Source organism: Arachis ipaensis, chromosome B8, assembly GCF_059453495.1.
Source record: "Arachis ipaensis isolate K30076 ecotype BB chromosome B8, ASM5945349v1, whole genome shotgun sequence".
Lineage (NCBI taxonomy): Eukaryota > Viridiplantae > Streptophyta > Magnoliopsida > Fabales > Fabaceae > Arachis > Arachis ipaensis.
The window spans coordinates 137,504,598-137,519,798 of NC_142443.1; the positions used below are offsets into that span (position 1 = coordinate 137,504,598).

The window sequence follows — 15,201 nt, forward strand, 5'->3', positions numbered from 1 at the left end:
CTGGCTTTAGCGAATACCCAAAGTCTGACAATTACACGAACAACAACTGCGAATCGTTCAATTCTAGGATCAAGAAGATGAGAGGGAAGCCTATTATAACTATGCTGGAAGAGGTGAGGGTTTACATGATGAGCATAATTGCTAGAAACAAGAAGGCATTGGTGGGATATAACGGAGTTATCACTCCGGTGCAGCAGAGTAGGCTGGAAAAAGAGAAAAGGGAGAACAATAAGTGGCAGCCGTTTCCCACTGGAGATGATCCTGAAAATGTGTATGAAGTTCAGTGCTTGCCACATAAGGTTATGGTGGACTTAGGAAAGAGGACTTGCAGTTGCAGATTTTGGCAACTGATTGGCTTGCCATGCAGGCATGCATGTGCTGCCCTTGCATACCAGAATAGGCGACCAGAGGAACATGCACACAACTGGCTTTCCATGGGGGCATATAACAGCACATACCAGTTCCCCATCCAACCTGTTCCAAGTCAAGAATACTGGGAGCATGTTGACCTACCACCTGTACTGCCACCAGTATACAAGAAGCAGATTGGGAGGCCAAAGTCCAAAAGAGACAAAAGAAACGACACCCCAAAGGAACCCACCCCAGATCCACATAGGGCCCCCATAAAGTATGGCCCCATCACCTGCAAGTATTGCCTAAAGGTAAATCATACTTCATATGTTACATCACTTATGAATTCATGTTCCACGTTTTGTTTCATTCCACATGTTACTGCGGACTGGACATAACAGTCGCAGTTGTTCCAAGAAGAAGGAGGCAATGGCTTGGAGTGCTGGGGGACAAAGTGCAAGTCAACACCCACCTGCTGCGGATGACGAAGAGGAGGCGGCAAGACTGGAGGAGATGTTATGGGAGGAAACTCTTGAAGCTGTTGAAGCAGCTGAAGCAGCAGCAACTCAGCCCCCGCCTGTAACTCTATTGATTTATTTTGCAATCCCATTTTACAAGTTAGAAGTTTTATGTCATTATGTCACTCATACGTTTCTATCTGAACAGGAGACCACCCCAGTTAGGCCACCTACTGCAAAAAGGCCACCAAAGAAGAAGAAGAATGTGAGGAGACCGCCACCAACTAGTCAGCAACCACGACCTCCTCCGCCGATTGTCAGCCCAACAACACCAACTACTACTAGTTCATCACCCCCAGCCTCTGATGTGCCACCCACTGTGACACCTCAAACTATGCAAGCTGCCTCCCAGGGTACTACTTCAAGGTTCATGGAGTTCATGCCAACTCCCATAGTTAGAGTATCAACCACAAGGAGGTGGCCGCAGCCAGCCTTCCGTCCGCCAGGCAAAAAGGGGTCAACAACTGCACAGTTGAAAGAGGGGTCAAGCGGAAGCAGCAACTCCACTCCAATTCCGTGAAGCAATAGTTTTATAACTTATTTTTTTTTGTAATCCTGTTGGCAGTTTATCGTACAATTGTTGGATCAAGAAACATATTATGCCTTATTTTGTTTACGTTTTGATAACTCTTAGTACAATCTTGCACGTTTCTGTAAGCCAGTTACTACATACTTATCAGGATATTATTCCTGTCTTTGATGTTATTTTGGACCAGAAAGTAAACAAGAATTGCAATTAGTACCAGATAATTTTTTCATGTTACATAACTTATAAGGTTACATCTGACATTAATTGGATACCATGTGTGCACAAATGACATATTTCGAATCGATCATGGGTATTTTTGTCATGATCTTACACTAACAACTAATAGGGATCAAACCCTCCTAAGAATCAGATACACAGTGCACACAACATTACAAACCACAGCCATTGATATCATCAGAAGCCAAAACCTAATTTTTCTAAATTCAGCTTCAAAGCTCCCTAATCTGGTGAGCATCTTCACTTCAGCCTCAGCCTCATCAACATCTTCCTGCATCTTTCTTTCTGACAGTGCTCTCCTCAAACCCTCACCCTCCCACTGCCCTTCCATTTCATCTACCCATGCAAAGAAGTTGGAGTCCGAGTTCTATCCATGACAAAAAAAGTAAAATCAGATGCACATTCAGCTCCCACAAAATAGGATGTACAACGGGTTACCTTCCAATTGGGACAACGGACGAACCACCTCCCAGGATTCATCGCTGTCCCGGACTATAACAGCGTCACCCCCAACCCACAGAAACATCTGCCATTGAACTTCCTATCATGCACCCGTTTTGAAATTGAGCTTCCAGACACACTACCGCTGCCATTCGAAGGTAGAGTAAAGAGTCTTCGCCTTGACATTGGTATAATTTCGAAGATTATTGTGAATCTAGGGTTCGTGCTTTGGATGAAAGCATGTTTGAATTTGGGAAATTTTGAGGTTGAGGGTACATTATAATGGTCAGACATGTCAGCAATCCACGTGTGCAGCCCTCCAAGCCATGTCACGCCGTGAAGTGCCACGTAGGGAGTGTTACTGACGGAGTCAACACCGGAATATGGATTGGTTAGTTTCGTCCCACGGAACTCATGATTGATAGACACATTTGGTAGTTTCCGTCTCTTGTGGGTAGATTTATCAGCGTTTTCAACTTTCATGGGTAGAAATGGTAGTTTACTCTAATAAATAATTCAGGTTCAGATTGTCAATTGGACCAAAACGAAATTGATTATTGTTTTGAATCCAAGGCTAAGGTGTGATTTAATTTAGAAGAAAAAATATAGCATTAGAGGAAACATTTTTCTGCAGCAAATTTGGGTGTAGTACGAAGATATTTGGGTGTAACACGAAGATATTTGGGTGTATTTTAAGAATTTTTGGGTGTATTTTTATTCTGATAAGTTCTGCATAATTCAAAACTCTTCTTCTTCCTCCTTCTCATATTCTACTGTTTCTTTTTTTCTTTTTATCATCATCACCATCTTCTTCTTTTTTTTTCTTATTCATTTTTTTTATTTTACCTTATCAAGTTTCTTCTTGTTTTATTCTCTTAACAAGAATAAAAATAAAAAATCAAACAAAGAAGAAGAAAAAATACATAATGCTGCAAAATTACTTGAAAGAGAATGAATTTACATTCATTTAACTAAAAGAAAGAAAGAAATAAGGAAAAAAAGAAGAAGAAAAAAATGCAGCATTAGAGAAAATATTTTTCTGTATTTGCAGCAAATTTGGGTGTAGCACGAAGATATTTGGGTGTATTTTAAGAATTTTTGGGTGTATTTTTTATTCTGATATAAGTTCTGCATAATTCAAAACTCTTTCTCTTCCTCCTTCTCATCTTCTACTGTTTCTCCTTTTTTTTTTATCATCATCACAATCTTTTTCTTTTTTTTTCTTATTCATCTTTTCTTTTTTATTTTACCTTCTCAAGTTTCTTCTTGTTTTACTCTCTTAACAAGAATAAAAACAAAAAAAATCAAACAAAGAAGAAGAAGAAAGACATAATGCTGTAAAATTACTTGAAAGAGGATGAACTTACATTCATTTAACTAAAAGAAAGAAAGAAATAAGGAAAAAAAGAAGAAGAAAAAAAAAACGCAGCATTAGAGAAAATATTTTTCTGTATTTGCAGCAAATTTGGGTGTAACACGAAGATATTTGGGTGTAATACGAAGATATTTTGGTGTATTTTAAGAATTTTTAGGTGTATTTTTATTCTAATAAGTTCTGCATAATTCAAAATTCTTTATCTTCCTCCTCTTCCTCTTCTACTGCCTCTTCATCTTCTACTGTTTCTTCTTCCTCATCTTCTTATTTCGTTTTCTTATAATTCTTCTTGGAAAAAAATCAAACAAAGAAGAAAAAAATACATAATATTGCAAAATCAATAGAAAGAGGAGGAGGAAAAAATGTAGCAACAACAACGGTAATAAAAAAATAACAATGAAGATGAAACACGCGAAGAAAAAAGAGGAGAAACGCAAAGAAAAAGGAGAAGAAAAAGAAGAAAGAGGATGAGGAGAAGGAGGAACGCGAAGAAGAAGTATCTTCCATAACAGTGAGTGAAAACGCGCTTTGGAAAATGGTTGAGTGACGCGCATGTTATCATGCTCCGGTCAGTTAATATAGTTTTTGTTAGATTTGGCCCAACTTGTAAGACTTGTGACTTATATGTGTAGCATAGCTCTAAAAAAAAAATTAAAAAATTTGAGGTACAGAAATTGAGCTCTCCAATTTGTGTACCCTTCTACACTTTTAAAAAAATACCAAAAATTATAATATTAGAGTATATCACTACTTTTATTTTTATACCAAAAAAAAAATTAAATTAAAAAAAAATTAGATTAAAAGAATTGAGTTGATAACTAAATAATGACTAAAAAATAAAAACAATAAATTTTAATGGCCTAATATTTTTTTATGTATAATTAAAGAGAAACAAAAGAAAAAGTAAAAGAACCAATAAAGAGGACGAAATAAAGAAAAGCATATATTACTTTCTTAATTGACAATACTACTAACTCATTACTCATGAGTTCATATGGATTATTACTGCTTTATGAATGAATGAATGAATTAATTAATTAATGACCACAAGCTCATTGTATTTCCCTTTACTACAAACTTCCTCATATCACAACGTAACTAACTCATCATAACGATTAACAGAAACACTCTCTCTTCTCTCTCTTTTATTCTCTGCGTTTGAGTGACCAATGAACGTTGGCGAGTTCCAACAAACATGGCCTCAAGAGTGAAAACCTAACCATGCTTGAGCTCATCAACAAAATTATCATCATTTCAATAAGAGGTGAAGCAGAGATTATTATTGTTCATCTTCATCGCAAAATCGCGTTTCTTTTAGTAGCATTATGGGATTCATCGGCGGGATGATCATCGGCATCGCCTTCGGCGTTGGATTGATCGTTGCTTTTGCTCGCTACGAAAGCATTCGATCCAAGCGTCGTTCTGATTTGGTAAATTCAAATTCACCTCCATTTAATTTCATTTTATGAGAGATTTATTAATGAGGACAAATTAAAATGGTCATATGTATGTTAATTATGAATTAAATTCAAATCTGTTAAAGAGTCAATGAACAAAATGCGAGGTTAGTTCTCGCATTCTCACGAATTGCATTTAGGTGAAATGTATTCCATTCATTCATAGTGAGTCTTAATTAGGCATTGTGGATCTGTGGTGGCTATTTAGGCGAAGACGGTGGCGATGTTTGCGAGGATGACGGTGGAAGATTCTAGAGTACTTCTGCCTGGAAAGTTCTACCCTTCATGGGTTGTATTCACTAAGAGACAGAAGTTGAGTTTCAAGTTTCAACTCTGTTCCCTTACATTCTTCTGCCTACTCTTACAATGGCAGCATCTTCAGTCATTGATGTGGATTTTGATATTGGCTTTTTTCTTTTTATGTGCAGTTAAAATGGCTCAACACGCAACTCGACAAGATGTGGCCATTCATCAATGATGTACTATGCTTTTGTTATTGAATTTTTATCTTTCTTTCTTTCTTGTTCATAGTATCTATTAATTTAGCTATGTATACACATTTTATTGTTTATTGTGATAGATTTGTGTAAAAATAACGTTGGAAGTATCTTTATATTATATTAAATATGAAATTGAAAGTGAAAAATGTATCTAAACTAAACATTATAATGAATATAGGACACAGTATTTGTGATTACTAAGTGTGATCTGTGATGTGTATCTAATAATTTTGTTGATGAAATTAATATGGAAATCTGCTTCGGCTTAAGTAGGCAGCTTCGGAGTTGATAAAGAGTAGTGTGGAGCCAATTCTAGAGCAATATAAGCCAGTTATTTTGGCTTCTCTTACCTTCTCCAAGTTGACCCTTGGCACAGTGGCTCCACAATTTACCGGTTAGTCATATTCATTCATTGAAGTGATATATATACTCTAAACTCTTTATGCTATTATACATAATCGAGTTGATGTTCTATTTGAAATGAAAATCAGTAAACCACACTCCATCCAATAATAATAAATTGATAAATATTAAAAATATGTTATTTAAATACTTTCTTTCCTTTTTTCTTATTTATCCTTTGAAATTTGAATGTTATTATTTTATGAGTAATAATTAAGAGTTTTAATTCATTCTCTAATTATCCTCTTAACTTTTAAATGAATAATAATTTAATTATATATTTAATTTTTTTAAATATAAAAAGATAAAAAAAATTCAAAACTTTTTTTATTTAGAACTAAGAGGATAGTTTAAGGTTTTCAATTATTATTATTATTATTATTATTATTATTTGGATCTTTTACATGTATGCGTTATGTAGCAATTCTATACTATTGAATTAAATATGTTAGGACTTCGATTAATAATGTCATGATTTAAGAATTCCATGCATGCTCTTAATATACGCTGCTTTTGAAATATGGTGCTGGAAATATGTAGGAATTGCCATACTTGAAGAGGAAAGTGGGCCTAATGAATTTACCATAGAGTTAGAGATGCAGTGGGATGGTGACCCCAACATTGTTCTTGATATCAAAACCAAAGTTGGCGTCGTACTTCCCATCCAGGTGATACACATCATTGGTCACTGCCACTCCTGATTTTCCTTTCTTAGCATTATATTCTATTTTAATATATCTAAGAGAAGAAAGCAAACAAATGTTTTGATTGGTGAAAATATAATTTATTTGCATTATAAATTTTCAAGACTTGATGGCCCACCTGATTCTTGCTATTTTTTTTCCCGTTTTACTGATAATATCATTTTCAAAGTTTGTTCATTGAATTATATGACTTGTTATCCAAAACATACTTCTGCTCAGCTTCAATAATATATACTAATTATGATTGCTTTCACTGATCGTTATGTAAATGTTCTGTTTTGGAGAATATTAGCAAACTTTCATGTCAGTTTTGGGGAATGTTGGCAAATTATTCATTCAACTAGACAAATCTTTTCTGCTAATGTTAGAGAGAAATGTAATATAGTTCAGTGCATATATGTCTCTATTTTCTGATTCAAACGCTTAAACATCTTCATATAGGCTTCTATCTCTAATAGTTAAAAAGATTTACATACTTAGATCAATAAAGCCGAATTATGCAACTAAGTCTGTCAGTGGCACCAGATTAATGACTTTGAGACTCTTCATATGGAAACATTTAATTTTTTGGAGTTATTCCTTATCATTATGTTCTTTCTCTCTTCTGGCAACTTGTTTATATAGGTAAAAAATATTGGATTCACTGGGGTCTTTTGGTTGATATTCAAACCACTAGTGGATGAGTTCCCTACTTTTTCAGCTGTTTCTGTTTCATTGAGAGAAAAGGTGAGCTGTATTATCTCCTAACTTGTTCTTTTTTAAGTTTAATATATATTTTAGGGTTTATTTAGTTATATTGTCTTGTATCTTATGCCAAAGGTGAATAAACTACTCTCTTAATTTTTGAAAGATTAGTTTCTTTACAAAATAGTTTGTAAAAATTGATCATTATACTTATACACCAGAAAAATGAGTTTTAAATGAACTATTATTTTAACTCTTCAAATATAGTTGTTGACATTGCTCCTCAGTTGGGTTGATTTGTCAGAAGAAACCAATATTTTGGGTGCCGCAAAATTAATATAAAATTTTCAAGGACTATCTTATCAAGAACCGAGGTTTTTGAGAGTGAATACTAGAGTACTCTGTTTTTCTAAGTTGATAAAATATTTCAACACGTTGAAATAAGGATTACTTACATGTTGTAATAATCTATTCTCTACGATGTCATGTAAATAGAAATAAACATGGCTTCATGGATGATAGCAACGTAATGAAAGTTTGCTCAAATGTATGTAGTACGTACAATCCCGGCCACTAATTTAAATTTGTATGTTCTGTTTTTTTTTCTGCCATCAGAAAGATCTGGATTTTACTCTAAAAGTAGTCGGCGGTGATATATCAGCTTTACCGGGGGTATCTGATGCTATAGAGGTATAACCAAATTACATCATAAAAGTTTTGTTATTCCTTGATATTGTGCGATATTAATTTGCAGATACTAAACTACCACATATAAATAACTGGAATTCTTAGTTGTGTAATAAAGTAATAGTCAGGCATCATATACAAAAAGTTTTCACAAATTTTCATGAGTGTCGATTCAGTTTTAATAATGGAAAATTGGAAATCTTCTCTAGTTGTTTCGAAAGGTAATTGTCTTTCTTACATTTACTCCATTCTATTCTTTCTGGAAATCTCCAATGTTGCTTCTGAAATTTTCTTAATATTTTTCAAAGGTTTGAATATAGAAGGTGCAATGCACAGTACTAATGCATCGTTGTATTTATAATCTGGAGAAATCAAATAGAAAAGGATAAGCACGTTACCCACAGCTTTGTAACTCATAAAGAACTCTCAACTCTTCTCTTTTATTCAGGAAACAATTCGGGATGCTATTGAAGACTCTATAACTTGGCCAATGCGCAAAGTCATACCAATTTTACCTGGGGATTACAGGTATGTGTAATTTTACTAACTTTATTCTTAATTCCTTCCAAAGGAGAAAAGGCGAAAAAGTGTGTTTGATATGTGAGTAAACATGATACATGGAGCTCATCTGAAATTTTATCTCCTTATTCTTTTACAAGCTCTCCAGAATCCATATAACACTGCTGGTAACGAAAATGAAATGGAGATAATATTTGGAAAAAATTGTCAAATGAATTACATTTTTTAAATAGTGCATTTCATTTAATTCTTTTAGGACTAAATTATCATGTCTCACAGTAAATATAAATATGGGATGCTGATATTGACATTAGTTCTGCACAACAGTTATGAAGTTTCCTCTTTTGTCCTCTTACAGTAATCTGGAGTTGAAACCGGTTGGAATATTAGATGTGAAACTGGTGCAAGCAAAGGACTTAACAAATAAGGATATCATTGGTAAATCCGACCCTTTTGCTGTTCTGTTTGTAAGGCCACTTCGTGATAGAACCAAAACAAGCAAAGTAATCGTAAGACAAACCTTCCTTTCTCAACGGAAAGCTTCTTTGCTTTTTTATTTATCATAGCGTCAATTACACTCACTTCCTCTCCATTTTTGTGGTGAACTTCAATTCGTCTCCTGTTTATTTACAAAAATACTTCCCAAGAAATTTAGCTAATATTGCATTTCGCACACTTGTATTTTTATAAAATGTGGTGGTAAATATAAAATTCACTACTATTTTAATTGGACAAATAGAAGGAAATCATGATAAATTTCACCAAACTTGAGAGGAGGCCAGTGTAATTTGCTTACCGTTTATTCTGCTATTGTTGAGAGGATTAGTAATCCAACTGTTTGGCACATTCAGAACAATGACTTGAATCCAATATGGAATGAGCACTTTGAGTTCATTGTTGAAGATGCGGATACACAGCACTTGACTGTAAGAGTTTTCGATGATGAAGGCATTTCTGCTGCCGAGCTTATTGGTTGTGCCCAAATGCCTCTAAAGGAACTAGAACCTGGTAAAGTCAAGATTGTGTGGTTGAAACTGGTCAAGGATTTGGAGGTCCATAGGGATAACAAATACAGGGGTGAGGTAAGATAGTGTATGCATGTTCCTTGCGTGTGCTTCCACAGTTCCACCTCCTATCATATGTGACATATCTTTCATTTTGTTGGTTGATGCTGATTGTAAAGATACGTTGAACTTGGCCCCTTAAACTTCACCTAGAATATTAATTTAAATAATAACTATTAATGTGAGATTGGTCAAAGTGTTAAACATTTTAAATTAAATAAAAAATCCTAAGACCACTATTTTTTTCATGGTACTTCAATCAGAACAAGTCGAGTTAATTGAATTCCAAGTAAAATCATAACCGGTACAAGAAAAATATTGGATTTAACTTTCAAGTACAATAACTTGTTGAACCAATCTGATCATCAGAAATATATATATGTCAGGTGTACTAGGCATAGGTTCTTTTCTTTTTTCTGAAGGTCTAGTTCACTATTTTTTTTTTTAACATCAAATCTGGCTGAGTCCGAAAAAAAAAAAAAAGCATCAAAACTGGCCTATTCACTTATCATTTGTATTCTGTTATCTCATCATATTCTACTTGTGGAAGGTTCATGTTATGGCAGTTCATAGATAGATCTTCTTGAGCTTCTTGTCATCTTGCCATAGGTGCACTTGGAGCTGTTGTACATCCCACATGGAACAGATGACAGCTTTAGGAACCCCTTCGACCCTGATTTCGCATTGACCATATTCGAGAAGACCCTCAAGAGTGGAACTGAACCAGAGGCTGAGGATATTACAGCACGAAAGAAGAACGTCATTGTAAGAGGTGTTCTCTCTGTGACGGTTATTTCAGCTGAAGACTTGCCAGTTGTGGACTTAATGGGCAAGGCTGATCCATTTGTTGTCCTGACGTTGAAGAAATCAGAGAAAAAACTCAAGACTAGGGTAAGAATCCAGGCATTTTTGAAGTTTCATTTTTCCTAATTAGAATATGCGGTAAAGTTCAATTTTGTATGAGAAATATGTTACAACACATATACAATTAAGTAATACACTGATTTCTATTTAGTTCACGATAAATTAATTATTAATGATGACTCTTGCTTTTCAGGTCGTAAATGAATCCTTAAATCCAGTTTGGAATCAAACATTTGACTTTGTTGTAGAGGACGGCTTACATGAAATGTTAATTGTTGAAGTCTGGGATCACGATACTTTTGGGAAGGTGATATATCTTTTGAACCTTGTCTCAAATGATGTTTGCTATAAGCCTATAACTAGTCTCTATTCCATCATATTTAGATACAATTCAAAGCTAAATAGATTGATCTATAAATCTATGAAGAAAAACAAAATTAAAGTGACCATCAATATGAAATGCAGAGAGTAATAGTTTAATAACTAAATACTACAATAACCTTAGACATCATCGTCTACATTTGCTTCCATCTTCTTGGTCTTATACAGAACGTTTTAAAACAATTTAATAGGTATCATTCTTAGTTTTCATAAATTGAGTAACCATTTTTTAAATAAAAAAAAAGCATCAAAGCAAAATTGGCAATTTTCTAGCATGCCTGGGTTTAGTTGTTTGTACCCCACTAATATATTATGTTCCATCACTTTTTAGTAATACCTTAAATTTCACATTTTTTTTAAATAATGCACGTTTGTTATATTTAATTTTTCTTTTCATCAGGTATACATAAAGGTGTACCACAAAAATAAATGCAAATAAATAAATAAATAAATGCAGTAACAGTACTGTAAAGTGACATGCATAAATGTATGATGTGTTGCTAACATTCAATTAGAATCTTAGAAATAAAATAAGAACTCAATTTAACTGATGCTTCTCGCATGATGTTTGATTTATGGGTTGATTAATACTGGTTTACAACAGGAAGTTAGCTGAAAAGACATATAAATTAGATTCTCCAAACTGATTCAATGATGTTATCAGTCATTTTTTTTCCTAAAGAAAAATAAGTTTGAAGTATACATACACACAACTGACCATAAGCTTGTTCTCAACTTAGATTAAGATTTTCAAACTGAATTATTACAAAAAATGTATGGATTTTTCAGGACAAAATGGGAAAAGTGATAATGACTCTAACAAAGGTGATCTTAGAAGGGGAATATCAGGAAACGTATACACTAGAGGGAGCTAAATCTGGAAGGCTTACTTTGCATCTGAGATGGACACCACAGCACAAGTACCGGGATCCTTAGATAGTTTTCACAATTGGTTGTAGCGACAACACGTTATAGACCATGGTAGCCAAGATCAACATCTATAGAGCTCAGGTTATTTTTGACAATTTTGATCTGATGTCAAAGCCACAGAAGATTTCAAGAGAAAATACTACAGTATGAACAGTTGAACACACAACAGAATGACATTTGCTATGTACATATAGGCATGTTTTTACCTCTAGCAAGAGAGACAAAAGAATTCTAATGTATTCTTTTTTATAAGTGAAAAAGAGCATCTATTCTCTTAAATTCTCATTTAAACTTCAATAAAACTATTGAGGACTATATATCCTAAACGTTCAGGACTATTCCAGAATAGTATCCATATGGAAGTGGTCAAGTGCTACCTAACAACCTACAACCTGCCCAACTAAGGATCTGTTAAAATGAGATTGTGACATGCGATGAGAAGAAGGAAGAAAGGACAAGTTGTGATAAAGATAAGAAGGCAGTTTGCTCATTTAACACCACGTTGTTCAAATTATCCATTATAAACAACAATTAGTTCTGTGAAACAGAAGGTTTTAAAGAAATAGTCGAGTAAATACCCATAGTAGTCCCTGAGATTCACGCAATTACTCATAGTAATCCCTAAGATCTCGATTTCCCTATTGTAGTCCTCCAGATAGAGCTCCGAGCACTCAAACTAGTCCCTGACCATATTTCAGGTGATGACTCATCACCGGAGCGCTGACGTGGCCTAGGATTGCCACGTGGGACATGTCCAAAACGACGTCGTTTTGGGTTTGGCGCCCTTGAAAGCCAAAAACGATGCCGTATAGTTGTTACTTGTTATGAAAAACAGTTTTCTCCACCAACACAAACACTTCGTCTCTTCTTCTTCCACCCTCTGAGTTCTTCTTCATCTCCCCATCAATGGCGTAGTCGTAGGGTTGTATTTGCTGGGTTTACAAAAATTTGAGAGAAGAAGTCATATGATCAGAAGTTGTTGTCGCTCTTCCCTTCCCTTCCTTCACCACAAAGACGAGGTTCTGACGTTGTGATCGGACTCAAGGTAACCTTTTTTTTTTACTTTGCATTTTGAATACAGTGTTAGGTTGATGATAGCATTGGTCAGTGTTGTTGAGGTTCTGGAGTTTTGGTGTCATTGTAGTGTTTAGGGTTTGAATCTTGGTTGGGGTTTGTGGGGTTGCTGTAATACCCAAATGAAACAGGGAAGAAATAGGGAGAAGTATGGAGGTTTGGAAAAAAATATTTTCTTGTGGTGATTATTTTTCCTTTTTAATGCATGAGTAAGCTTTCAAATTCTCCCTATGTATTGTAAAAATTTTAAATTTATTGCAGATGGAGGAGAAGGTGAAGAAGGTATGCAGCAAGCTTGTGAAGAAGGTGAGAAAGTATCCAAATTTTAGACACTGCGAGGCTACAACTTACTTCAAGACACGGTTTGACTTGACTCTGAATAAAAACTCAATATCCAGGGCATTAATGGATGCAAGAAGTGTAGTGTATGGGGATGAGAAAGAGCAATATAGGATGGTGCTTTCCTGAAGACCCGGTTTGGTGGACAGATTTTGTCAGTCGTGGGGTTAGATGCAAATCATCATATCTATGTCATAGCCTGGGCTATCGGTTTGGTGGACAGATTTTGTCAGTCGTGGGGTTAGATGCAAATCATCATATCTATGTCATAGCCTGGGCTATTGTCAAAGTGGAGAATACAGAGACATGGAGATGGTTTCTTGAGCTACTTCATCAGGACTTGGAGCATTATAAAGAGTATGACTGGTGCTTCATATCGGATATGCAAAAAGTGTGATTTAATTTGAATGTCTTGCTTTGATTTTATGTGATCTTATATTAAGAATTGTGTTGTTATGCTTACTGTGAATAATTGTGCTTTCATTGGATTTTGATGGTTAGTTTTTAGGGTAAGACCTTTGATGTTATGCTTGTCTGAATTAATTGTGAGATAATTGGATTTTCATGGTTAGTTATTAGGGAAAGAATTCTGCTGTTATGCTTACTTGAAGAATTGTAGCTTCCATTCGAGTATGATGGTTAGTTATTTTGTTAAGAATTTTGCTGTTTTGCTTATCTGCATTAATTGTGAGATGATTGGATCTTCATGGTTAGTTATTAGGAAAACCATTGTGCTGTTATGCTTACTTGAAGAATTGTGCTTTCATTATGCTTGTAGTGCATTTTATGGAGAACTTGTAATTAGTGGTTTTCTCATTAATCTAGCTGTCCTATTAAACGTTAGGGACTTTTATGGGTCACGACCTTCAATTGTAGGGACTATTATGGGGATAGTAACCAAATGTAAGGGACTATTATGTGTTACGATTATAATGTCAGGGACGATTATGTGTGTAACATTTACTGAATCTGGCAGGGACTGATATCAGCAGTGAAAGCGGTGATGCCTGATGTGCATCACCGTTTCTGCGTCTGGCATTTATGGAAAAATTTCAACAAGAACTGGAAGGACTTACAGTAAAGGGGACTTCTGTGGGAATGTGCAAGGGCAACAACATACCAAGAATTCAGGGATGGAATGGAGAAGATCAAAAGGTTAATACTTAATGCCACTTATTTCTCCTATAGGATCTTGCACCGAAAAGACCTTCGAAACTGTCACCACGAAGACGATCCTCTAATCAGCCAACCGCACCAACAGTGAATCCCTTGCAGGGTGCATCTTCAGCAACATCTTCAAAGTTTGCCAACTTGATGCAGTTCATCCCAACGCCAGGATTTAGGCCCCCAAGAAAGAAGAATTGAATACTTTAGATATATGTACTTAGGAGTTTCTGTTTTGTGTTTTGTTATTAGTCTTTTCCATAGTATAATGACTAGATGGTGAACTGTGATGCAAAGGTCTTTTTGGTATGCCTTGGCCTTGCTTTTGATGAAACTACAGATAGCAGCAACATGGTTTCTAGGCTGCCTTTTACAGTCAACTTTTGTTGTTTCTTGATAAACAATGGAATTTATGTTAATATACTATGCTATGTGGTTTACCATTCAAGAAGCAGGTTCTTTATTTTTTTCATACACAATGGAATTTAAATTAACAACAATTTCATAGTTAATAGCACTTTTCATTCCATCAAGAAGCAGATTTTTACAAATGTTGATAACAACGAACCCAAAACCACCAATTCATTCATCATTTACAATACAGGATCACCAACAACACTGTCAATACACACACAGCTAACACTAACAACTGGGTCATCACTTTTTGCATCTGGACATCCTCCTCCAACCTTCGAAGCCTCCAATCAACGTTGATCTTCACTTCATCACCACACGATTCTGACTTTTCAACCTGTTCCTCATTCACAGAATCTGCCCACACAAAAAGCTCGCACCATCTCTTCCCACTTGTCTGCAACCAATAAAGGATCAAAGTTTAGAGAGGAACAGCTCAAGAACAGTCAAGGGAGGCATAACAACACAAGAACAGTCAGGGGAGGAGAATAACAGCAACACAAGTGATTATTCTAACCTACATTATAATTGGGGCAGCCATAGAACGGTTTATTCGGATTCGAATCT

At 35.1% G+C, this 15,201-nt stretch overlaps 2 protein-coding genes across 3 annotated transcripts; both read left to right on the forward strand.

The window, feature by feature from the left end:
• The first annotated feature begins 77 nt into the window (after window positions 1-77).
• LOC148550001 (uncharacterized) lies at window positions 78-1,389 on the forward strand. The gene is made up of 3 exons (XM_088495895.1): window positions 78-661; window positions 738-930; window positions 1,018-1,389. The coding sequence occupies exons 1-3, from the start codon at window positions 78-80 to the stop codon at window positions 1,387-1,389; spliced, it is 1,149 nt and encodes a 382-aa protein (XP_088352021.1).
• A 3,121-nt stretch (window positions 1,390-4,510) lies between these two features.
• On the forward strand, window positions 4,511-11,922 carry LOC107614542 (synaptotagmin-4). Of its 2 annotated transcripts, none has more exons than XM_088496191.1 (13): window positions 4,511-4,881; window positions 5,117-5,219; window positions 5,335-5,387; window positions 5,682-5,802; window positions 6,351-6,478; window positions 7,139-7,240; window positions 7,814-7,888; window positions 8,334-8,413; window positions 8,763-8,913; window positions 9,256-9,486; window positions 10,078-10,359; window positions 10,526-10,639; window positions 11,503-11,922. In XM_088496191.1, exons 1-13 carry the CDS (start codon window positions 4,777-4,779, stop codon window positions 11,647-11,649), a joined length of 1,692 nt encoding a protein of 563 aa, XP_088352317.1. In that variant the 5' UTR covers window positions 4,511-4,776; the 3' UTR covers window positions 11,650-11,922. The 2 variants fall into 2 exon arrangements, with proteins under 2 accessions (XP_088352317.1, XP_088352318.1); XM_088496192.1 differs by having other exon boundaries at window positions 4,784-4,881; window positions 5,089-5,219.
• Window positions 11,923-15,201: the final 3,279 nt, after the last annotated feature.